Consider the following 25471-nt stretch of genomic DNA (forward strand, 5'->3'; position numbering starts at 1 on the left):
TCCCGTGTGGTGTAGTATATAGGGGATATGTCCCGTGTGGTGTAGTATATAGAGGATGTGTCCCACGTGGTGTAGTATATTAAGGATATGTCCTGTGTGGTGTAGTATATAGGGAATGTGTCCCATGTGGTGTAGTATATAGAGAATATGTCACATGTGTGTAGTATATAGGGGATGTGTCCCGTGTGGTGTAGTATATAGAGGATGTGTCCCGTGTGGTGCAGTATATAGAGGATATGTCCCGTGTGTTGTAGTATATAGGTGATATGTCCCGTGTGGTGTAGTATATAAGGGATGTGTCCCGTGTGGTGTAGTATATAGGGGATGTGTCCCGTGTGGTGTAGTATATAGAGGATATGTCCCGTGTGGTGTAGTATATAGGGGATATGTCCCGTGTGGTGTAGTATATAGAGGATGTGTCCCGTGTGGTGTAGTATATAGAGGATGTGTCCCGTATGATGTAGTATATAGAGGATGTGTCCCGGATTTTGTAGTATACAGAGGATGTGTCCCGTGTGGTGTAGTATATAGAGGATGTGTCCCGTGTGGTGCAGTATATAGGGGATGTGTCCCGTGTGGTGTAGTATATAGAGGATGTGTCCTGTGTTGTGTAGTATATAGAGGATGTGTCCCGTGTGGTGTAGTATATAGAGGATGTGTCCCGTGTGGTGTAGTATATAGGGGATGTGTCCCATGTTGTGTAGCTTATAGAGGATGTGTCCCGTGTGGTGTAGTATATAGAGGATATGTCCCGTGTTGTGTAGTATATAGGGGATATGTCCCGTGTGGTGTATTATATAGGGGATGTGTCCCGTGTGGTGTAGTATATAGGGGATGTGTCCCGTGTGGTGTAGCACATATAGTATGTGTCCCGTGTGGTGTAGTATATAGAGGATGTGTCCCGTATGATGTAGTATATAGAGGATGTGTCCCATATGGTGTAGTATATAGAGGATGCGTCCCGTGTGGTGTAGTATATAGAGGATGTGTCCCGTGTGGTGTAGTATATAGAGGATGTGTCCCGTGTGATGTAGTATAAAGAGAATGTGTCCCGTGTGGTGTAGTATATAGAGGATGTGTCCCATGTGGTGTAGTATATAGGGGATGTGTCTCGTGTGGTGTAGTTTATAGAGGATGTGTCCAGTGTGGTGTAGTATATAGAGGATATGTCCCATGTGTTGTAGTATATAGGGGATATGTCCCGTGTGGTGTAGTATATAGGGGATGTGTCCCGTGTGGTGTAGTATATAGGGGATGTGTCCCGTGTGGTGTAGCATATATAGTATGTGTCCCGTGTGGTGTAGTATATAGAGGATGTGTCCCGTATGATGTAGTATATAGAGGATGTGTCCCATATGGTGTAGTATATAGAGGATGTGTCTTGTGTGGTGTAATATATAGAGGATGTGTTTTGTGTGGTGTAGTATATAGAGGATGTATCCTGTGTGGTGTAGTATATAGAGGATGTGTCCTGTGTGGTGTAGCATATAGAGGATATGTCCCGTGTGGTGTAGTATATAGGGGATATGTCACATGTGGTGTAGTATATAGAGGATGTGTACCGTGTAGTGCAGTATATAGAGGATATATCCCATGTGGTGTAGCATATAGAGGATGTGTCACATGTTGTGTAGTATATAGGGGATATGCCCCGTGTGGTGTATTATATAGGGGATGTGTCCCGTGTGGTGTAGTATATAGAGGATGTGTCCAGTGTGGTGTAGTATATAGGGGATGTGTCCCGTGTGGTGTAGTATATAGGGGATGTGTCCCGTGTGTTGTAGCATATAGAGGATGTGTCCCGTGTGGTGTAGTATATAGAGGATATGTCCCGTGTGGTGCAGTATATAGAGGATGTGTCCCATATGCTGTAGTATATAGAGGATGTGTCCCGTATGGTGTAGTATATAGGGGATATGTCCGTGTGGTGTAGTATATAGGGGATGTGTCCCGTGTGGTGTATTATATAGGGGATGTGTCCCGTGTGGTGAAGCATATATAGTATGTGTCCCGTGTGGTGTAGTATATAGAGGATGTGTCCCGTATGATGTAGTATATAGAGGATGTGTCCCGTATGGTGTAGTATATAGAGGATGTGTCTCGTGTGGTGTAGTATACATTATAGAGTAGAGTTGAGCGACTTTTGGTTTTTTAGGGTCGAGTTTCGTTTCGTGAAACCTGACTTTTCCAAAAGTCGGGTCGAGCAAGATCGGCCGACTATAGGGAAAAGTCGGGGTCGTCCCGAAACACGAAACCCAATGTAAGTCAATGGGGAATAAAAGTCGGCAGTGAGAGGACTCTATATTTTTGAATGTGATCAAACAGCAAATATATTTAACTGTTTGAAAGCTAGACAAAACTAGAAGGTGCTGGTCTGTAAGAACGGAACATGTCCTCGACTTATTCTTACAGAGTGACACACAGATAGCTTCACTGTGGCTGTGATAACAGCCGTTACACGGTACTGTGTGAGTAGTGTGCACCGTTGTATGGTGTGAAAAAATGCACGCTCAGTACCTCACCAGGACAAAAAAAAAAATTGGGATTGCTTTTAAAAAAGCAGTTTGCAGAGCAGTGGGTAAACAGCAATGCAGCCGTCAGCAAGCCTTAGAAGGCAGCCTAACAACCAACACCGCTGATCCAGCAAAATATAGCCTCCCCTTGCACTGCACACACAGTGACCGGTGTGTTGTACAGGCAAAATCGCTAGCAGCAGAAGCAGTTTTTGGTGTCTTCTTACCTGCCTAACGCTCTCCCTACAGAATCAGCAGCAGCAGCAGCTCTCCCTATTCTGAGATCAGCATGAGGAACATGGCGGTCGGCGTGCACGCCCTTTTATACCCCCTGTAACGCCCACCAAAGCAAGCCAATCACTTGCATGCCCTTCTGAAAGATGGTGGTGACCCCTGCCTATGTCATCACGTTGCTCACAGTGTCCGTGGATCTTGATTGGCTGAAAAAGAGCGCAAAACAAACTTTTGAAACGCGACTTTGGCGCGTAAGTCGCCGACCTTGTGGCCGACCTCATCCTAGGGTCGGGTTTCGTTTCATGAAACCCGACTTTGCCAAAAGTCGGCGACTTTTGAAATTTTTCGATCCGTTTCGCTCAACTCTAGTATAGAGGATGTGTCTCGTGTGGTGTAGTATATAGAGGATGTGTCCCGTGTGGTGTAGTATATAGAGGATGTGTCCCGTGTGGTGCAGTATATAGGGGATGTGTCCCGTGTGGTGTAGTATATAGAGGATGTGTCCCGTGTGGTGCAGTATATAGGGGATGTGTCCCGTGTGGTGTAGTATATAGAGGATGTGTCCCTTGTGGTGTAGTATATAGAGGATGTGTCCCGTGTGGTGTAGTATATAGAGGATGTGTCCCGTGTGGTGGTGTATATAGAGGATGTGTCCTGTGCGGTGTAGTATATAGGGGATGTGTCCCGTGTGGTGTAATATATAGAGGATGTGTCCCGTGTGGTGTAGTATATAGGGGATGTGTCCCGTGTGGTGTAGTATATAGGGGATGTGTCCCGTGTGTTGTAGTATATAGGGGATGTGTCCCGTGTGTTGTAGTATATAGAGGATGTGTCCCGTATGGTGTAGTATATAGAGGATATGTCCCGTGTGGTGCAGTATATAGAGGATGTGTCCCATATGCTGTAGTATATAGAGGATGTGTCCCGTATGGTGTAGTATATAGGGGATATGTCCATGTGGTGTAGTATATAGGGGATGTGTCCCGTGTGGTGTATTATATAGGGGATGTGTCCCGTGTGGTGAAGCATATATAGTATGTGTCCCGTGTGGTGTAGTATATAGAGGATGTGTCCCGTATGATGTAGTATATAGAGGATGTGTCCCGTATGGTGTAGTATATAGAGGATGTGTCTCGTGTGGTGTAGTATACATTATAGAGTAGAGTTGAGCGACTTTTGGTTTTTTAGGGTCGAGTTTCGTTTCGTGAAACCCGACTTTTCCAAAAGTCGGGTCGAGCAAGATCGGCCGACTATAGGGAAAAGTCGGGGTCGTCCCGAAACACGAAACCCAATGTAAGTCAATGGGGAATAAAAGTCGGCAGTGAGAGGACTCTATATTTTTGAATGTGATCAAACAGCAAATATATTTAACTGTTTGAAAGCTAGACAAAACTAGAAGGTGCTGGTCTGTAAGAACGGAACATGTCCTCGACTTATTCTTACAGAGTGACACACAGATAGCTTCACTGTGGCTGTGATAACAGCCGTTACACGGTACTGTGTGAGTAGTGTGCACCGTTGTATGTTGTGAAAAAATGCACGCTCAGTACCTCACCAGGACAAAAAAAAAAATTGGGATTGCTTTTAAAAAAGCAGTTTGCAGAGCAGTGGGTAAACAGCAATGCAGCCGTCAGCAAGCCTTAGAAGGCAGCCTAACAACCAACACCGCTGATCCAGCAAAATATAGCCTCCCCTTGCACTGCACACACAGTGACCGGTGTGTTGTACAGGCAAAATCGCTAGCAGCAGAAGCAGTTTTTGGTGTCTTCTTACCTGCCTAACGCTCTCCCTACAGAATCAGCAGCAGCAGCAGCTCTCCCTATTCTGAGATCAGCATGAGGAACATGGCGGTCGGCGTGCACGCCCTTTTATACCCCCTGTAACGCCCACCAAAGCAAGCCAATCACTTGCATGCCCTTCTGAAAGATGGTGGTGACCCCTGCCTATGTCATCACGTTGCTCACAGTGTCCGTGGATCTTGATTGGCTGAAAAAGAGCGCAAAACAAACTTTTGAAACGCGACTTTGGCGCGTAAGTCGCCGACCTTGTGGCCGACCTCATCCTAGGGTCGGGTTTCGTTTCATGAAACCCGACTTTGCCAAAAGTCGGCGACTTTTGAAATTTTTCGATCCGTTTCGCTCAACTCTAGTATAGAGGATGTGTCTCGTGTGGTGTAGTATATAGAGGATGTGTCCCGTGTGGTGTAGTATATAGAGGATGTGTCCCGTGTGGTGCAGTATATAGGGGATGTGTCCCGTGTGGTGTAGTATATAGAGGATGTGTCCCGTGTGGTGCAGTATATAGGGGATGTGTCCCGTGTGGTGTAGTATATAGAGGATGTGTCCCTTGTGGTGTAGTATATAGAGGATGTGTCCCGTGTGGTGTAGTATATAGAGGATGTGTCCCGTGTGGTGGTGTATATAGAGGATGTGTCCTGTGCGTCGTAGTATATAGGGGATGTGTCCCGTGTGGTGTAATATATAGAGGATGTGTCCCGTGTGGTGTAGTATATAGGGGATGTGTCCCGTGTGGTGTAGTATATAGGGGATATGTCCGTGTGGTGTAGTATATAGGGGATGTGTCCCGTGTGGTGTATTATATAGGGGATGTGTCCCGTGTGGTGAAGCATATATAGTATGTGTCCCGTGTGGTGTAGTATATAGAGGATGTGTCCCGTATGATGTAGTATATAGAGGATGTGTCCCGTATGGTGTAGTATATAGAGGATGTGTCTCGTGTGGTGTAGTATACATTATAGAGTAGAGTTGAGCGACTTTAGGTTTTTTAGGGTCGAGTTTCGTTTCGTGAAACCCGACTTTTCCAAAAGTCGGGTCGAGCAAGATCGGCCGACTATAGGGAAAAGTCTGGGTCGTCCCGAAACACGAAACCCAATGTAAGTCAATGGGGAATAAAAGTCGGCAGTGAGAGGACTCTATATTTTTGAATGTGATCAAACAGCAAATATATTTAACTGTTTGAAAGCTAGACAAAACTAGAAGGTGCTGGTCTGTAAGAACGGAACATGTCCTCGACTTATTCTTACAGAGTGACACACAGATAGCTTCACTGTGGCTGTGATAACAGCCGTTACACGGTACTGTGTGAGTAGTGTGCACCGTTGTATGGTGTGAAAAAATGCACGCTCAGTACCTCACCAGGACAAAAAAAAAAATTGGGATTGCTTTTAAAAAAGCAGTTTGCAGAGCAGTGGGTAAACAGCAATGCAGCCGTCAGCAAGCCTTAGAAGGCAGCCTAACAACCAACACCGCTGATCCAGCAAAATATAGCCTCCCCTTGCACTGCACACACAGTGACCGGTGTGTTGTACAGGCAAAATCGCTAGCAGCAGAAGCAGTTTTTGGTGTCTTCTTACCTGCCTAACGCTCTCCCTACAGAATCAGCAGCAGCAGCAGCAGCTCTCCCTATTCTGAGATCAGCATGAGGAACATGGCGGTCGGCGTGCACGCCCTTTTATACCCCCTGTAATGCCCACCAAAGCAAGCCAATCACTTGCATGCCCTTCTGAAAGATGGTAGTGACCCCTGCCTATGTCATCACGTTGCTCACAGTGTCCGTGGATCTTGATTGGCTGAAAAAGAGCGCAAAACAAACTTTTGAAACGCGACTTTGGCGCGTAAGTCGCCGACCTCGTGGCCGACCTCATCCTAGGGTCGGGTTTCGTTTCATGAAACCCGACTTTGCCAAAAGTCGGCGACTTTTGAAATTTTTCGATCCGTTTCGCTCAACTCTAGTATAGAGGATGTGTCTCGTGTGGTGTAGTATATAGAGGATGTGTCCCGTGTGGTGTAGTATATAGAGGATGTGTCCCGTGTGGTGCAGTATATAGGGGATGTGTCCCGTGTGGTGTAGTACATAGAGGATGTGTCCCGTGTGGTGCAGTATATAGGGGATGTGTCCCGTGTGGTGTAGTATATAGAGGATGTGTCCCTTGTGGTGTAGTATATAGAGGATGTGTCCCGTGTGGTGTAGTATATAGAGGATGTGTCCCGTGTGGTGGTGTATATAGAGGATGTGTCCTGTGCGGTGTAGTATATAGAGGATGTGTCCCGTGCGGTGCAGTATATAGAGGATGTGTCCCGTGTGGTGTAGTATATAGGGGATGTGTCCCGTGTGGTGTAATATATAGAGGATGTGTCCTGTGTGGTGTAGTATATAGAGGATATGTCCCGTGTGGTGTAGTATATAGAGGATGTGTCCTGTGTGGTGTAGCATATAGAGGATGTTTCTCGTGTGGTGTAGTATACAGTATAGAGGATGTGTCTCGTGTGGTGTAGTATATAGGGGATGTGTCCCATGTGGTGTAGTATATAGAGAATGTGTCCCGTGTCGCGTAGTATATAGAGGATGTGTCCCGTGTGGTGTAGTATATAGGGGATATGTCCCGTGTGGTGTAGTATATAGGGGATATGTCCCATGTGGTGTAGTATATAGGGGATATATCCCGTGTGGTGTAGTATATAGAGGATGTGTCCCATGTGGTGTAGTATATAAAGGATATGTGCCGTGTGGTGTAGTATATAGGGGATATGTCCCGTGTTGTGTAGTATATAGGGGATATATCCCGTGTGGTGTAGTATATAGAGGATGTGTCCCGTGTGGTGCAGTACATAGAGGATATGCCCCGTGTGTTGTAGTATATAGGTGATATGTCCCGTGTTGTGTAATATATAGGGGATATGTCCCGTGTGGTTTAGTATATAGAGGATGTGTCCCGTGTGGTGTAGTATATAGAGGATGTGTCCCGTATGATGTAGTATATAGAGGATGTGTCCCGTATTTTGTAGTATATAGAGGATGTGTCCCGTGTGGTGTAGTATATAGAGGATATGTCCCGTGTGGTGTAGTATATAGGGAATATGTCCTGTGTGGTGTAGTATATAGGGGATGTGTCCCATGTGGTGTTGTATATAGGGGATGTGTCCTGTGTTGTGTAGCATATATAGTATGTGTCCCGTGTGGTGTAGTATATAGAGGATGTGTCCCGTATGATGTAGTATATAGAGGATGTGTCCCATATGGTGTAGTATATAGAGGATGCGTCCCGTGTGGTGTAGTATATAGAGAATGTGTCCCGTGTGGTGTAGTATATAGAGGATGTGTCCCGTGTGGTGTAGTATATAGAGAATGTGTCCAATGTGGTGTAGTATATAGAGGATACGTCCTGTGTGGTGTAGTATATAGAGGATGTGTCCCGTGTGGTGTAGTATATAGAGGATGTGCCCCGTGTGGTGCAGTATATAGAGGATATGTCCCGTGTGGTGCGGTATATAGGGGATGTGTCCTGTGTGGTGTAGTATATAGGGGATGTGTCCCGTGTGGTGTAGTATATAGGGGATATGTCCCATGTGGTGTAGTATATAGGGGATGTGTCCTGTGTGGTGTAGTATATAGAGGATGTGTACTGTGTGGTGTAGAATATAGAGGATATGTCCTGTGTGGTGTAGTATATAGGGGATATGTCCCATGTGGTGTAGTATATAGGGGGTATGTCCAATGTGGTGCAGTATATAGAGGATGTGTCTCGTGTGGTGTAGTATATAGAGGATGTGTACCGTGCGGTGCAGTATATAGAGGATGTGTCCCGTGTGGTGTAGTATATAGGGGATGTGTCCCGTGTGGTTTAGTATATAGAGGACGTGTCCTGTGTGGTGTAGTATATAGAGGATGTGTCCCGTGTGGTGTAGTATATAGGGGATGTGTCCCCTGTGGTGTAGTATATAGAGGATGTGTCCTGTGTGATGCAGTATATAGAGAATGTGTCCCGTGTCGCATAGTATATAGAGGATGTATCCCGTGTGGTGTAGTATATAGAGGATGTGTCCCATGTGGTGTAGTATATAGAGGATGCATCCCGTGTGGTGTAGTATATAGAGGTTGTGTCCCGTGTGGTGCAGTATAAAGAGGATATGTCCCGTGTGGTGTAGTATATAGGGGATATGTCCCGTGTGGTGTGGTATATAGGGGATGTGTCCTGTGTGGTGTTGTATATAGGGGATATGTCCGGTGTGGTGTAGAATATAGGGGATATGTCCCATGTGGTGTAGTATATAGAGGATGTATCACGTGTGGTGTAGTATATAGGGGTTGTGTCCCATGTGGTGCAGTATATAGAGGATGTGTCCCGTGTGGTGCAGTATATAGAGGATATGTCCTGTGTGGTGTAGTATGTAGAGGATGTGTCACATATGGTGTAGTATATAGGGGATGTGTCCCATGTGGTGTAGTATATAGGGGATATGTCTTGTGTGGTGTAGTATATAGGGGATATGTCACGTGTGGTGTAGTAGATAGGGGATGTGTCCCGTGTTGTGTAGTATATAGGGGATGTGTCCTGTGTGGTGTAGTACATATGGCATGTGTCCCGTGTGGTGTAGTATATAGTGGATATGCCCCGTGTGGTGTAGTATATAGGGGATATGTCCTGTGTGGTGTAGCATATAGAGGATTTGTCCCATGTGGTGTAGTATATAGGGGATGTGTCCCGTGTGTTGTAATATATAGAGGATGTGTCTCGTGTGGTGTAGTATATAGAGGATATATCCCGTGTGTTGTAGTATATAGGTGATATGTCCCATGTGGTGTAGTATATAGAGGATATGTCCCGTGTGGTGTAGTATATAGGGGTTATGTCCCGTGTGGTGTAGTATATAGAGGATGTGTCCCGTGTGGTGTAGTATATAGAGGATGTGTCCCGTATGATGTAGTATATAGAGGATGTGTCCCGTATTTTGTAGTATATAGAGGATGTGTCCCGTGTGGTGTAGTATATAGAGGATGTGTCCCGTGTTGTGTAGTATATAGAGGATGTGTCCCGTGTGGTGTATTATATAGAGGATGTGTCCCGTGTGGTGTAGTATATAGGGGATGTGTCCCGTGTGGTGTAGTATATAGAGGATGTTTACCGTGTGGTGCAGTATATAGAGGATATATCCCGTGTGTTGTAGTATATAGGTGATATGTCCCATGTGGTGTAGTATATAGAGGATATGTCCCGTGTGATGTAGTATATAGGGGATATGTCCCGTGTGGTGTAGTATATAGAGGATGTGTCCCGTGTGGTGTAGTATATAGAGGATGTGTCCCGTATGATGTAGTATATAGAGGATGTGTCCCGTATTTTGTAGTATATAGAGGATATGTCCCGTGTGGTGTAGTATATAGGGGATATGTCCCGTGTGGTGTAGTATATAGGGGATGTGTCCCGTGTGGTGTAGCATATATAGTATGTGTCCCGTATGTTGTAGTATATAGAGGAAGTGTCCCGTATGATGTAGTATATAGAGGATGTGTCCCATATGGTGTAGTATATAGAGGATGCGTCCCGTGTGGTGTAGTATATAGAGGATGTGTCCTGTGTGGTGTAGTATATAGAGGATGTCCCGTGTGGTGTAGTATATAGAGAATGTGTCCCGTGTGGTGTAGTATATAGGGGATGTGTCCCGTGTGGTGTAGTATATAGAGGACGTGTCCTGTGTGGTGTAGTATATAGAGAATGTGTCCCGTGTCGCATAGTATATAGAGGATGTGTCCCGTGTGGTGTAGTATATAGAGGATGTGTCCCATGTGGTGTAGTATATAGAGGATGCGTCCCGTGTGGTGTAGTATATAGAGGATGTGTCCCGTGTGGTGTAGTATATAGAGGATGTGTCCCATGTGGTGTAGTATATAGAGGATATGTCCCGTGTGGTGTAGTATATAGTGGATATGTCCCGTGTGGTGTAGTATATAGGGGATAAGTCCTGTGTGGTGTAGTATATAGGGGATGTGTCCCGTGTGTGTAGTATATAGGGGATATGTCCCGTGTGGTGTAGTATATAGACGATGTGTCCCGTATCATGTAGTATATAGAGGATGTGTCCCGTATGGTGTAGTATATAGAGGATGTGTCTCTTGTGGTGTAGTATATAGAGGATGTGTCCCGTGTGGTGTAGTATATAGAGGATGTGTCCTGTGTGGTGTAGTATATAGAGGATGTGTCCCGTGTGGTGTAGAATATAGAGGATGTGTCCCGTGTTGTGTAGTATATAAAGGGTGTGTCCCATATGGTGCAGTATATAGAGGATGTGTCCCGTATGGTGTAGTATATAGAGGAAGTGTCCCGTGCGGTGCAGTATGTAGAGGATGTGTCCCGTGTGGTGCAGTATATAGAGGATATGTCCCGTGTGGTGTAGTATGTAGGGGATATGTCCCGTGTGGTGTAGCATATAGGGGATGTGTCCCGTGTGGTGTAGTATATAGGGGATGTGTCCCGTGTGGTGTAGTATATAGAGGATATTTCCCGTGTGGTGTAGTATATAGGGGATGTGTCCCGTGTGCTGTAGTATATAGAGGAAGTGTCCCGTGCGGTGCAGTATATAGAGGATGTGTCCCGTGTGGTGCAGTATATAGAGGATATGTCCCGTGTGGTGTAGTATGTAGGGGATATGTCCCGTGTGGTGTAGTATATAGAGGATGTGTCCCGTGTGGTGTATTATATAGGGGGTGTGTCCCGTGTGGTGTAGTATATAGGGGATGTGTCCCGTGTGGTGTAGCATATATAGTATGTGTCCCGTGTGGTGTAGTATATAGAGGATGTGTCCCGTGTGGTGTAGTATATAGAGGATGTGTCCCATGTGGTGTAGTATATAGAGGATGTGTTCCGTGTGGTGTAGTATATAGGGGATGTGTCCCGTGTGGTGTAGTATATAGAGGATGTGTCCCGTGTGTAGTATATAGAGGATGTGTCCCGTGCGGTGTAGTATATAGGGGATGTGTCCCGTGCGGTGTAGTATATAGGGGATGTGTCCCGTGTGGTGTAGTATATAGAGGATGTGTCCCGTGTGGTGTAGTATATAGAGGATGTGTCCCGTGTGGTGTAGTATATAGAGGATGTGTCCCGTGCGGTGTAGTATATAGGGGATGTGGCCCGTGTGGTGTAGTATATAGAGGGTGTGTCCCGTGTGGTGTAGTATATAGGGGATGTGTCCCATGTGGTGTAGTATATAGAGGATGTGTCCCGTGTGTAGTATATAGAGGATGTGTCCCGTGCGGTGTAGTATATAGGGGATGTGTCCCGTGCGGTGTAGTATATAGGGGATGTGTCCCGTGTGGTGTAGTATATAGAGGATGTGTCCCGTGTGGTGTAGTATATAGAGGATGTGTCCCGTGTGGTGTAGTATATAGAGGATGTGTCCCGTGCGGTGTAGTATATAGGGGATGTGGCCCGTGTGGTGTAGTATATAGAGGGTGTGTCCCGTGTGGTGTAGTATATAGGGGATGTGTCCCATGTGGTGTAGTATATAGAGGAGGTGTCGCTTGTGGTGTAGTATATAGAGGATGTGTTCCGTGTGGTGTAGTATAAAGGGGATGTGTCCCATGTGATGTATATAGAGGATGTGTCCCGTGGGGTGTAGTATATAGGGGATGTGTCCCGTGTGGTGTAGTATATAGAGGATGTGTTCCGTGTAGTGAAGTATATAGGGGATGTGTCCCGTGCGGTGTAGTATATAGGGGATGTGTCCCGTGTGGTGTAGTATATAGAGGATGTGTCCCATGTGGTGTAGTATATAGAGGATGTGTTCCGTGTGGTGTAGTATATAGGGGATGTGTCCCGTGTGGTGTAGTATATAGAGGATGTGTCCCGTGTGGTGTAGCATATATAGTATGGGTCCCATGTGGTGTATTATATAGTGGATATGTCCCGTGTGGTGTAGTATGTAGGGGATGTGTCCCATGTGGTGTAGTATATAGAGGATGTGTCCCGTGTGTAGTATATAGAGGATGTGTCCCGTGCGGTGTAGTATATAGGGGATGTGTCCCGTGCGGTGTAGTATATAGGGGATGTGTCCCGTGTGGTGTAGTATATAGAGGATGTGTCCCGTGTGGTGTAGTATATAGAGGATGTGTCCCGTGTGGTGTAGTATATAGAGGATGTGTCCCGTGCGGTGTAGTATATAGGGGATGTGTCCCATGTGATGTATATAGAGGATGTGTCCCGTGGGGTGTAGTATATAGGGGATGTGTCCCGTGTGGTGTAGTATATAGAGGATGTGTTCCGTGTAGTGAAGTATATAGGGGATGTGTCCCGTGCGGTGTAGTATATAGGGGATGTGTCCCGTGTGGTGTAGTATATAGAGGATGTGTCCCATGTGGTGTAGTATATAGAGGATGTGTTCCGTGTGGTGTAGTATATAGGGGATGTGTCCCGTGTGGTGTAGTATATAGAGGATGTGTCCCGTGTGGTGTAGCATATATAGTATGGGTCCCATGTGGTGTATTATATAGTGGATATGTCCCGTGTGGTGTAGTATGTAGGGGATGTGTCCCATGTGGTGTAGTATATAGAGGATGTGTCCCGTGTGTAGTATATAGAGGATGTGTCCCGTGCGGTGTAGTATATAGGGGATGTGTCCCGTGCGGTGTAGTATATAGGGGATGTGTCCCGTGTGGTGTAGTATATAGAGGATGTGTCCCGTGTGGTGTAGTATATAGAGGATGTGTCCCGTGTGGTGTAGTATATAGAGGATGTGTCCCGTGCGGTGTAGTATATAGGGGATGTGGCCCGTGTGGTGTAGTATATAGAGGGTGTGTCCCGTGTGGTGTAGTATATAGGGGATGTGTCCCATGTGGTGTAGTATATAGAGGAGGTGTCGCTTGTGGTGTAGTATATAGAGGATGTGTTCCGTGTGGTGTAGTATAAAGGGGATGTGTCCCATGTGATGTATATAGAGGATGTGTCCCGTGGGGTGTAGTATATAGGGGATGTGTCCCGTGTGGTGTAGTATATAGAGGATGTGTTCCGTGTAGTGAAGTATATAGGGGATGTGTCCCGTGCGGTGTAGTATATAGGGGATGTGTCCCGTGTGGTGTAGTATATAGAGGATGTGTTCCGTGTGGTGTAGTATATAGGGGATGTGTCCCGTGTGGTGTAGTATATAGAGGGTGTGTCCCGTGTGGTGTAGTATATAGGGGATGTGTCCCGTGTGGTGTAGTATATAGAGGATGTGTCCCGTGCGGTGCAGTATATAGAGGATGTGTCCCGTGTGGTGTAGTATATATGGGATGTGTCCCGTGTGGTGTAGTATATAGAGGGTGTGTCCCGTGTGGTGTAGTATATAGGGGATGTGTCCCGTGTGGTGTAGTATATAGAGGGTGTGTCCCGTGTGGTATAGTATATAGAGGATGTGTCCCGTGTGGTGTAGTATATAGAGGGTGTGTCCCGTGTGTTGTAGTATATAGAGGATCTGTCAGCTGGTAATTGATTGCGGTCTTGGGCTTTTAGTTGCGGCTCTTTAGTACATAGATTAGTTTTGATGACTTTTTGCTGCATTTTTTTTACTTGTGTTTTTCCCGTTTATATTTTCTGGTCTCTTTTCCTTTTGCAGCTAACTACAGTGTCCCTGAGATCAGTAACGGAAGCTTTCTAGAACTGGATGTGGAGTCTGTAGTGAACTTTCACTGCTCGTCCGGAGATGGTTTTCCACAACCTCGTGGAATATTATGGATGGTTGTTGACTGCAATGGAACACAATATTACCCTGTAAACTGTACGGTGGTGACCAGTCCGTCATGCGCAATAAAGGAAACCGCTCAAACATTTACCATCTCGAGCAATTTCACATTGACAGTGAAGAGCAGCACGAATGTCAGCTGTACAGTGATGGCTCATCACAACTTCTCCTCTGATGTTCTGCAAATAGGTTATTACATTAATTTTTCAATATTTCTATTTTTCAGTTATGTCTATGAAAGTCCAAAATCATCTCATTAGAAAGGATTACCGTAAGTCAGAGAGCGGCTGTATAATAAAGCAGGAGGTGGATAACAGACGGGTATTGATACCTGCTTGGACAGATCAGCTTCCTCTCCCTTCTCCCTCACTTTGCTCCCATAGATGTCAATGAGTTGTCTGACTTTGATTTCTGTCACCATTTTGCTGCTGTAAAGCAAAATGCTAGAACCCATGTTGCAGTAATGCAAGAGAGCTTCCGCCACTGTTATATAAAAAATAAAAAATATATATACTGGATAATGCGAATAAAAATTTAAATTTAATAAAAATAATTGTTAATAATTATCAGATAGACAGGGTGGACAGCAGTGTGAGCAGTCTCTTCTTACTTCAGCACCCCTTTTATCTCCATTATTAGATCAGATAGTCAAGGTGGACAGCTGTGTGAGCAGCCTCTTCTTACCTCAGCATCCCTGGTATCTTCAGTATTATATCAGATAGATAGGGTGGACAGCAGTGTCAGCAGTCTCTTCTTCAGCACCTCTGTTATCTCCAGTATTAGATCAGATAGTCAAGGTGGACAACAGTGTGAGCAGCCTCTTCTTACCTCAGCATCCCTGGTATCTCCAGTATTAGATCAGAGAGTCAAAGTGGACAGCAGTGTGAGCAGCCTCGTCTTACCTCAGCACCCCTGGTATCTTCAGTATTAGATCAGATAGACAAGGTGGGCAACAGTGTGAGCAGCCTCTTCTTACTTCAGTACCTCTGGCATCTCCAGTATTAGATCAGATAGATAGGGTGGACAACAGTGTGAGCAGCCTCTTCTTACCTCACCACCCTTAGTATCTCCAGTCTATATCAGATAGACAGGGTGGACAGCAGTGTGAACAGCCCCTTTTTACCTCAGTATCTCTGGCATCTACAGTATTACATCAGATAGACAGGGTGGACAGCAGTGTGAGCAGCCTCTTCTTACCTCACCACCCTTAGTATCTCCAGTCTATATCAGATAGACAGGGTGGACAGCAGTGTCAACAGCCTCTTCTTAAATCAGCACCCCTGGTATCTCCAGTATTAGACCAGATAGGATGGACAGCAGTGTGAGCCGCCTCTTTTTACCTCTGAACCCTGGTGTCTACTTGTTATATCAGCATCCCTGTTATCTCCAGTATAAGATAAGGAATGCAGGGTAGAAAGCAGTGTAAGCAGCCTCTTCTTACATCAGCACCCCTGGTATTTCCATGATTAGATTAGAATAGAGATAAGTTAATCTTTTGAAATTCAATTCACCAGATTTGCCACATTTTTACAGGAAATTCAACTGATGGTGTATTGAAAGCAATCTATAATGCGCCTGAAAGCAATTTATAACAACATTTTTTTTCTCACTCTTCCTTACTGTGCTGTCATACATTACCTCTACGGTTTCTTCGGTATTTTCTGACCTTCTCTCCCTATCTCTATGGTTAAGCAGTGACATCCCATCCCTATCAAGATTCATCATAAAATGGCCATTGCATTTCCTGCTTCTGCTTTTAAATAATTGTCCCTCCTGATTGGCTGTGCTATACTACGTGATGTGACAACTGCATGGCATTATGAATAATCCTGTCCGAGGTCTAATGAAGCTTTTTTTGGCTGATGCAGTCTTCTGTATTGTGAGAAATGGTGGCAGCCCTTTTAGGTCATTGCGATCTGTTCAAATTTGTTGGGTTAAGCAAATCCCTAAAAATTTTGACTAATAGACTTTGCTGGAAGCAAATGGGAGCTCATCTTTCTGCACCTGAAGACACTGCTCATGTCCCAGTGTATGTGTTCACAGGCGTATGCTTATGCTGCAATACAACCATACGGTAGGGTCACTAAGCATACGCAGGTAGAAACTTCTGCTGAAATTGCATTCTGGGGATTAATGTTTTCATTTGAATTTACCATAGTGATGTTTATTTATTACAGAACTAAAGCCTGAAATCACCATACGAAGTGAGGAAAATAATAATTTAAAATATATTGCAATGTGCATTATCTTGATCGTCGTCTTGATCCTTGCCGTCGTGATATATTGTTCAAGAAAGACCAGCAGATCTAGTGAGTAATCCTGACCACAAACATTAAGCACATTGAAAAATTAGAATATTTAACTAATCAATTCAATGTAATTTACTCTATTGTATTGTTGTTAAAGGGGACATGTCACGTGAAAAAATGCTATTAACCTGCAGATATGGGATAAATCTGCAGAATAATAACGCCAGCACTTAGACCCACGCTGCTGAGAGGAAATGAACTTTATTTCCCGCTGAAAAATTCCGGACTCACTCATGGGGGCGCATCGGCGCAGTCACCTCTATTATGAATTGACCTGTTTTGGAGTAGTGATATTGCAACCACTAGGGGCAGCACCAGCAGGTAGAATAGTCAGGGATAGCCAAGGAGTCGCTACACAGGAAAAGCAATGTAGTTTGAAGGAATAAGCAGGAATCGTAGTCAGGAAAGCCAGAGGTCGATATCAGGAGCAGCAATGTCGTATGAAGAAGCAGCAGGTTGAAGGAAGCTTGACTAGAGGCAGGTAGCTCAGTAACCACGCAAAGAAAGGAGAGCAAGGCCAGTAGTAAATAGGGTGTGCAATCAGGATGAGCAAATCAGTAACTCAGGGTGGTGACCAACAGAAAACTCAGGGTGGAGACATCAGCAACAACATAGGTACAAGAATTTGGGTTAGCACTGAACTGTCCAGCGAGCTGAAAAGCTCAGAAGGAAGAGCTGCTGACTGGTGCACAGGAGCTACTGGGTTCGATTCCTGACAATAGCTCTCGGTTGCAACCACATCCCGCCGCTGACTGACAGCAGCTCAGCATTAGACTCAGCTGGCAGTCAGTGGCGGGATGCGGTTGCAGCCGCAGCTCTCTGTACACAGAGAGGTAACTGAAAACGTGCCAGTGCCACCTCTGTAATTGAGACCAGAACGCTGCCGGGAGGAAATACAATCTGCAGGTTAATAACATTTTTCATGTGACAGATTCCCTTTAAGTATCCCTTAAAGGTGTTGTCTGACACTAAACTTTTAAATACTAGGCATGAATGTTTTCAAAATAAGATATGGAGAAATAGTCACCTTCCATCACCCGGTGCCGAAATCGAAATCTGCACTGTCTAGATGGCAGCAGGATTGCTGAAGCCTGTGATTGCCTGCAGTGGTCAGGTGACTGGAAGAGCGCATTACTGGATGTATCTCTGATGATGCACTCTTATAGTCACCCGACCTCTGCGGTCGGTCACTGACTTCATTGGACTGTTGTGTTAGTGGGTCGCCCCGTCCCAGGGCTGTGGGTTACTTGGTACCTGGCCGGTGTCAGTGGGATGTGTCACAGCAGCGGTGACCCAGTCCGTGGCCCTGGGCGCCCAAGTAATGGTGGTTTGTGATATAGTTTATGTGATGAAATAGTTTGTGACGCCACCTGTGGTGTTTGGCAAGCAAGATGTTAAGCCAACGCTGCGTGCAGATCCTCTGGGGCTGATGGTGTGTTGCAGCAAAGATGGTGAAGCTCCCCACAGGTGAAGCTGTAACCCCAGGGCAGTGTATAGGCGCAGGTAGTGTAGAGGAGGACACCCAGATGTAGCGGTGCTGACGGTGTTGGTGCACAATGACTGGGAGACACCAGGGCTTGTAGTTCCAAAGCTTTACTCACAGTTCGTAGTACACACTGGTGCCGGCCTCCGTGCCGTGTCCTCCGGGGCAGAGACTCAATCAACCTTCCGTGCAAGTTAGGCTTCTCCTCTCCAACACTCCGCCAACATGTACCTGTCTTGAACGACTCCTCTATTGCGCCTTTTAGTGTGAAGAACTCCAGTACTGTGGTACTCTGAAGTTCCTCCTGTCAGATGTTCCTAACAACTCTTCCTTGTACGGCAGACAGCTGTAGCCTACTTCGGGGACTCCCTTTATCCTGAGTCCTGGCTCTCTATACAGATGCTGTTGTGCCCCATGTCTTGGATGGGAGTAGGGCATTTACAGCCAACTACTCCACCGATGTCTGCTGCAGAACCATAAGTGCCCATACAACCTCGGGGACCGGGCCCCGGCCTTGCGCTGAGAACCTATAGGCAGGATTCCTCTTACAACCCACAACTCCTCTCTGTTCTCCTACTCCTTCGTTCCGCGCTGTTCCTTCTCTCTCTTATGGAAGCTTAGGTTGCAGTTCTACATCTTTCTCCTTCTGTTCCTTTCCCGTGCCAGCTGGCTCAGATCACTGAGGCAGCTGCAGCACTCCTTCCTCCATCCTTCCTTCTAGGGATCCGTCCTCAGTCTCTCCTGACTGACCCTCTAGACCCCTCTCTCGACTGACCTCCCGTCAGACTCTCCTCCAGACTGATCTGTAATTCTAAACTTTCCCACTCTTTTATATTAACTCCACCCACCTCCCAGCACATGTCGTGTTACGAAGCAAGGATCCATGAAAGGTGCTCTGCTATCCTCTAAGCATGGAGCTGCAATCTGGTCCATTGCTGAACTATCCTGTGTGTGGGTGCAGGTGTTGGAGTGTGGAAAGGAGTTCCCAACTTACCTAGTTGGTGGGGCACCACACCTTAGGAGAAGGTGCAGTACCTCTGTGGCGACTGAGCCTCAGGGGCGCCACATTAGCATCCAAACTTTGCAGAAGTTGCTGCTTCCAGTCAGGGGAGATGACCCGTCTTAAAATGAGATTTTTGGAGCATTAAAATATGAATCCTCTTTTTATGCATATCATATAAGATTTGGGATCGTTTTTGTGGAGCATTCAGCCCCCGAGCATTAAAGGACCCGCAGATGACCTGTGTCATTTTAAAGTTTAGGGAGGTTGAGGGGAAGGAAAGATAGGAGGGAGAGAAAGATACTAAGTCAAAAGGATGGGTGTGGGAGATAGAGAGTGAAAAAAAGAGCAAGAATAAGAGGGATATAGAAGAAAAATAAAAGAAAATAGCCTAGGTTACCAGAGTTACATGCTTTCTATGGAGGAGCTTCCAATCCTGAACTGAAAAAGGGAATTTAGGGTCCCGAAAAAATCAGAAGATATCAGAAAAAAGGGCCTGAATCTTTCTGTGCCTCTGCCCTTATGGTTCTGGGTGTTCTCTGAAACTCTCAGAGCAGGTCCCTCTCGGGACTCTGTGGCAATGGCTGGGCAATCTTCAATTTCAATTGAGGGGAGATTCAGAGCTATGGTGAAGGTGATAATGTCATCCGGTGACTGACCGAAGAGTGACCATCTTACCCACATGGTGCACCTGGAGGCAAAATGGTAACCTCCAGATGTATGGTAAATCATATGACCGAAGCCTGTTTAGAAGAGGTCTTAGGGCTCTTCTTTTCTGAAGAGTAAGGAGAGATAAGTCAGGTCAAATTTGTATCTTTGACTTGTGGCAGAGAGCCATGGAACAATTGTAGAGTTTTTGCATAATGGCCTCCTTTTGAAGATAGCGGTGCACGCGACAGATGACATTACACAGAAGGCTGGGATCCTTTGGTTTGAGACCGAGAGCCCAATGGGCCCTATCTCTTACTATCCCTGTATCAGGAGACTCTTCCAAGACACTATAAAAGATATGTTGGAGTGTGTGGGGAAGATCTTTAACTGCAACAGTCTCTGGAAGATTTTGCATTATGGCTCAGTATCTTTAAGTTAAGCCATTGATCCCATGTCCAGCATTTCTGATGTAAAATTAAACAGTAATCATGGTTGACGACAATAATAATAGTTAAAAACAGAATGAAAACAATACTATATACCCCTTTACAACATGGTGGGTTTATTTAATAAATAGCCCCACTCTTGTCTCTAAACTATACGTGGTATTGCAATTCAGCCCCATTCAATCTGAACTGCACTACCAGACACAGCCTGAGAGCAAGGGTGGCACTGTAAACCTGCAGATCTGAAACTAGCTGTACTCCTATTTTTGTGTTTGCCATATTTATTTAGGGGACCTTAAAACAGAGTACAGCTAGTTTCACACATCCTTGTCCGAGTACAGATCACAATGTCCGGAACAGCTATGGGTTTCCCGACCTAAACCTGACAGTTACTGTAAGTCTGGGTCAGGATATTTGGACAATGTTGTCCATCCACAGAAGTGTGAAATCAGCCTACGATTATGGAGAGACTTGTTAAAATAAGTCTTCTAGGGTATATTGTGAGGGAATCTGTCAGCAGTTTTTTCCTATGGAATCTGAAGTCAGCATAATATAGAGTAAGAGACCCTGATTCCAGCGATGTATCACATACTGAGCTGCTTGGTGTAGTTTTAATAGAAACCCTGTTTTATCTGCTGTAGATGTAGAAGAGCTCAGAATGCTGAGCTGTGTATAACCCCGCCCACACCACTGATTGGTAGCTTCTTGTGTACACTGTAAGAAAGTTGCCAATCAGTGGTGGGGGCAGGGTTATACAAATTAGCTGGACTACCCTGCACATAACACCTAGTCCTGTTGATAATAGTTTGTTGATAAAATATTGATTGTATTGACACTACAACACACCGACAAATTATTGACACATTTGTGAAAATAGGCTTTCTTGTTCTATATTATATGACTCTCAGATTAAATAGTTAAAACCTGCCGACAGGTCCGGTTTAAGAAGCAGATAGAACACTGATTCCTTTTTTAATAATTTCATTTGGCTCTGTATGGGCTGCAAAGTATTTCACACATGAATCATAGAATCATAGAATCATAGAATCATAGAATCGTAGAGTTGGAAGGGACCTCCTGGGCCATCTGGTCCAACCCCCTGCTCAAAGCAGGATTCGCTAAATCATCCCAGTCAGATGTCTGTCCAGCCTCTGTTTGAAGACTTCCATTGAAGGAGAACTCACCACTTCTCGTGGCAGCCTGTTCCACTCATTGATCACTCTAACTGTCAAAAAGTTTTTTCTAATATCTAATCTGTGTCTCCTCCCATTCAGTTTCATCCCATTGCTTCTAGTCTTTCCTTGTGCAAATGAGAATAAAGTTGATCCTTCTACAATGTGACAGCCCTTTAGATATTTGTAGACAGCTATTAAGTCTCCTCTCAGTCTTCTCTTTTGCAAACTAAACATTCCCAAATCCTGCAACCTTTCCTCATAAGACAGGGTTTGCAGACCGGTCACCATTCTGGTCGCTCTTTTCTGAACTTGCTCCAGTTTGTTGATGTCTTTTTTAAAATGTGGTGCCCAAAACTGGACACAATATTCCAGATGAGGTCTGACCAAAGAGGAGTAGAGGGAAATAATGACTTCACGTGATCTAGACTGTATGCTTCTGTTAATACATCCTAGAATTGCATTTGCCTTTTTTGCTGCTGCATCACACTGTTGACTCATATTCAGTCTGTGATCTATTAGTATACCCAAGTCTTTTTCACATGTGCTGTCACTTAGCCCTATTCCTCCCATTCTATATATGCTTTTTCCATTTTTATTGCCCAGATGTAGTACTTTGCATTTCTCCCTGTTAAAAACCATTCTGTTAGTTGCTGCCCACTTCTCCAGTTTATTTAAATCTTTTTGAATCCTCTCTCTCTCTTCTCTAGTATTAGCTATCCCTCCTAGCTTTGTGTCATCAGCAAATTTAATCAGTTTACCATCAATTCCTTCATCTAAATCGTTGATAAAGATGTTGAACAATACAGGGCCCAGGACAGAGCCCTGTGGTACCCCACTTGAGACATTCTTCCAACTGGATGTGCAGCCATTTACGACCACTCTTTGGGTCCGATCACTAAGCCAGTTATGAATCCACCTAACAGTTGCCTTGTCCATTCCATACTTAATCATTTTTTCAATAAGGATTGTATGAGAGACTTTGTCAAATGCTTTGCTGAAGTCAAGATATACTATATCTACAGCATTTCCTTGATCCACCCAATCAGTGATACCGTCATAGAAGGAAATTAAGTTAGTCTGACATGACTTATTAGTTACAAACCCATGCTGACTCTGTTTAATCACTTCATTCTTATCCAGGTATTGACATACATGTTGTTTAATAATTTGTTCAAAGATCTTTCCTGGTATAGAAGTCAGACTCACCGGCCTATAGTTACCTGGGTCCACCTTCTTCCCCTTTTTGAAGATAGGAACAACATTTGCTCTTCTCCAGTCTTCTGGCACTTCTCCTGTTCTCCAAGAATTTTCAAAGATTATAGAGAGGGGTTCAAAAATTTCTTCTGCTATCTCCTTCAGTACTCTGGGGTGTAATTCATCTGGACCTGGAGACTTGAATTCATTTAGGCTAGCTAAGTGTTTCCTCACTATCTTTCTGTTTATAGATATCCTGGATTCTTCTATTCCCTTAATAGGACAGTGAATAACAGTTGATGTTACATTTCCTTTCTGAGAGAAAACAGATGCAAAATAGGAATTTAAAAGTTCAGCCTTCTCAACATCCTGTCTTACCATTTCATCATTTTCATCCTGTAAAAATCCTATAGCATCTTTGACTTTTCTTTTACTTTTGACATATCCCCAAAATCCTTTATTATTGCTTTTGACATCTCTTGCAAGCCTCAATTCATTTTCAGCTTTAGCTAATCTGATTTGTGCCCTGCAGGTTCTGCAGACAGCATTATATTCTTCTTTAGATATGCCTCCCTCTTTCCATTTTATAAACATTTTTTTCTTCCTTTTTAGCATGTGCTTAAGTTCTGTGTTCATCCATCCTGGTTTCCTTAACTGCTTCCTATTCTTCCCTCTTTTCGGAATTGTTAACAACTGTGCTTTGAGAATTTCATTTTTCAAGATTTCCCATCCTTCCTGGACATTTTTGTCTTTAAGGATATCCAGCCATTGGATCCCTCCAATTCTCTTTCTGAATCCCTTAAAATCTGCCTTTCTGAAATCTAACCTTGACGTCTGAGTCTTCACAGGTCTTCCGCCTCTAGTTATCCAAAATTCTAAAATAGCATGGTCGCTACCTCCTAGGGTCCCAGCCACTTTTACCTCCTCAACCATTTCCTCCCTGTTTATAAGGATTAGATCCAAGGTAGCAGTTCCCCTTGTTTTCTCCCTTACCTTTTGGAAGATAAAGTTGTCAGCAAGAGAGGATAAGAATTTCCTTGACCTGTTAGTTTTGCCTGAGAGAGATTCCCAACAAATGTCTGGATAGTTGAAATCTCCCATGACAACTATGTCATATTTTTTGGAGAACTTGGCCATTTGATGCATAAAGAGTTCATCCATAGCTTCAGCTTGCACAGGCGGCCTGTAGTAAATGCCTACAATGGTGTCCTTTCCATTATTCTGTCCTTGTATTCTTACCCAAACAGTTTCCACAGAACTCCCAGTCTCTGAAGCTTCAATCTCTGTGCAGATATACGCGTTTCTAACATACAATGCGACACCCCCTCCTCGTTTATCAAGTCTGTTTCTTGCAAATAAGTTGTATCCTTCTAGTCTTGTATTCCAATCATGTGTATTGTCCCACCAAGTTTCAGTGATTCCAATGACATCATATTTCTTTTCCTGTGTTAGTAGTTCCAATTCTCCTTGTTTGTTGCCCATGCTTTGTGCATTAGTATAGAAATATTTTAGTTTGTGATTGGTTTCTCTTTCTCCAATATTTTTATTAATTAGATTCTTTCGTCTTTGTTCTTCCTTTCCACTTCTAATAGCAGAGTTCTCAATAGCATTTGTTAGTTGGTTGAAGTACGGGAAATTCCAGACAAACTTGTAAGAAATACGTCAGTTCATTCTGAGATTCTTTCTGCATACCTGTTTACTCTTGTTGTTTTTTTTGTTTTGTTTTTATCAATACTTTTATTCACTTTTTAATATATTAATAAGGGGGTCAAAAAAACACAAAAAAGTGGGGAAGGGAAAAGGACCACAATTTAGCATCAATATATTCATTGTTGAGATTGTTCCCGTCACTCACTACATTTCGATTGCACGACACGCCCTTGGATCGCACCTGTGTTTTGGAAAACAAGCCTCTGTTTACGCATTTACATATTTACCAAATTTGTCCTGGCTACAAAATTAAGGAAAGAGCAGCTCTCACGTCTGTGATGTGAACAGCCAATTAGCTCTTTGTTTTTTTTTTTTTTTTTAATATTTCTTGATATTTTCTAAGATATGAATCTATCATGATTGGAATTGGAGAAATCATGCAAATTTTAGAGAAAAATTCAATTCTTAGCTACGTTTTTTTCAATGAAAATTGATTGATTTTTTTATTATGCTTTTTGGTCTAGAAAAACATAAGATGTAAAAAAAATACTCATTTTACACCATTCTTGTCTGGTCCTTTACATCTCCTCCTTTCCCCTTTCCCCATCGCATGCATTATCTTCATCCGCATCACTCCAAGCTGTGGCTTCCTGTGACATCACTGAGCGCTATGCTGTCAGCTGGACGATATGCTTCAAAACGCTCCGACTTCATGACGAGCTCCTCGACTGCATGGGATGCAGTAATGTCGGAGGTGTAGACATACCAGAGGTCACAGCTTCGAGTGAAGAGGTCTAAGAATGTGAGCGATGGATGAAGGGAAAAAGAGACAGGACTGGATGGGGCAGTGGGACAGGTGAGCATTGAGGTATTTGTTTTTGTTTTTCTTTGCCTGGCGGTCTATGGTTTAGACACAGTATATTCCATCAACGCACACACATGATATATTTCATTACAATTGTAATAAGAACTAAGTCAATGTGATGGACCGTAGTGCTGGACACACCAAAACATTGTCAAGAAAAAACGGTTGCCAGAATGTTGTATTACCTGGGTAAGATGGCAGGCTTGGCTTCAGTGTAAGATCCAGGGAGATGTGTGCGCCCACCCCAACGCGCGTTTCGGCCTTCGTCAGGGGGCCCCCATCTTACCCAGGTAATACAACCATGACATTTTTATTGCTGAAATAATTACATTATAGCTGCCTATTCATGTGACCAGGATTTGTGCCTCGCATGTTTTTTGCTTTTGGCATGCTGGCTCAATACTATTGGTATATTGGATTTATTATTTCTGCTTCTTGTAT

At 44.4% G+C, this 25471-nt stretch overlaps 1 protein-coding gene across 2 annotated transcripts in view; it reads left to right on the plus strand.

The window, feature by feature from the left end:
• CD86 (CD86 molecule) overlaps window positions 1-25471 on the plus strand; it is a 114960-nt gene that overhangs the window by 85079 nt on the left and 4410 nt on the right. For both annotated transcript variants that reach the window (XM_073577151.1, XM_073577150.1), the window contains 2 exons: window positions 14132-14446; window positions 16435-16566. In XM_073577151.1, coding sequence (XP_073433252.1) covers window positions 14132-14446; window positions 16435-16566 — 447 coding nt within the window. The remainder of the gene's footprint in view (window positions 1-14131; window positions 14447-16434; window positions 16567-25471) is intronic.

This window comes from Dendrobates tinctorius, unplaced genomic scaffold (genome assembly GCF_039654945.1).
Source record: "Dendrobates tinctorius isolate UK_male_01 unplaced genomic scaffold, ASM3965494v1 ptg000054l, whole genome shotgun sequence".
Taxonomy (NCBI): domain Eukaryota; kingdom Metazoa; phylum Chordata; class Amphibia; order Anura; family Dendrobatidae; genus Dendrobates; species Dendrobates tinctorius.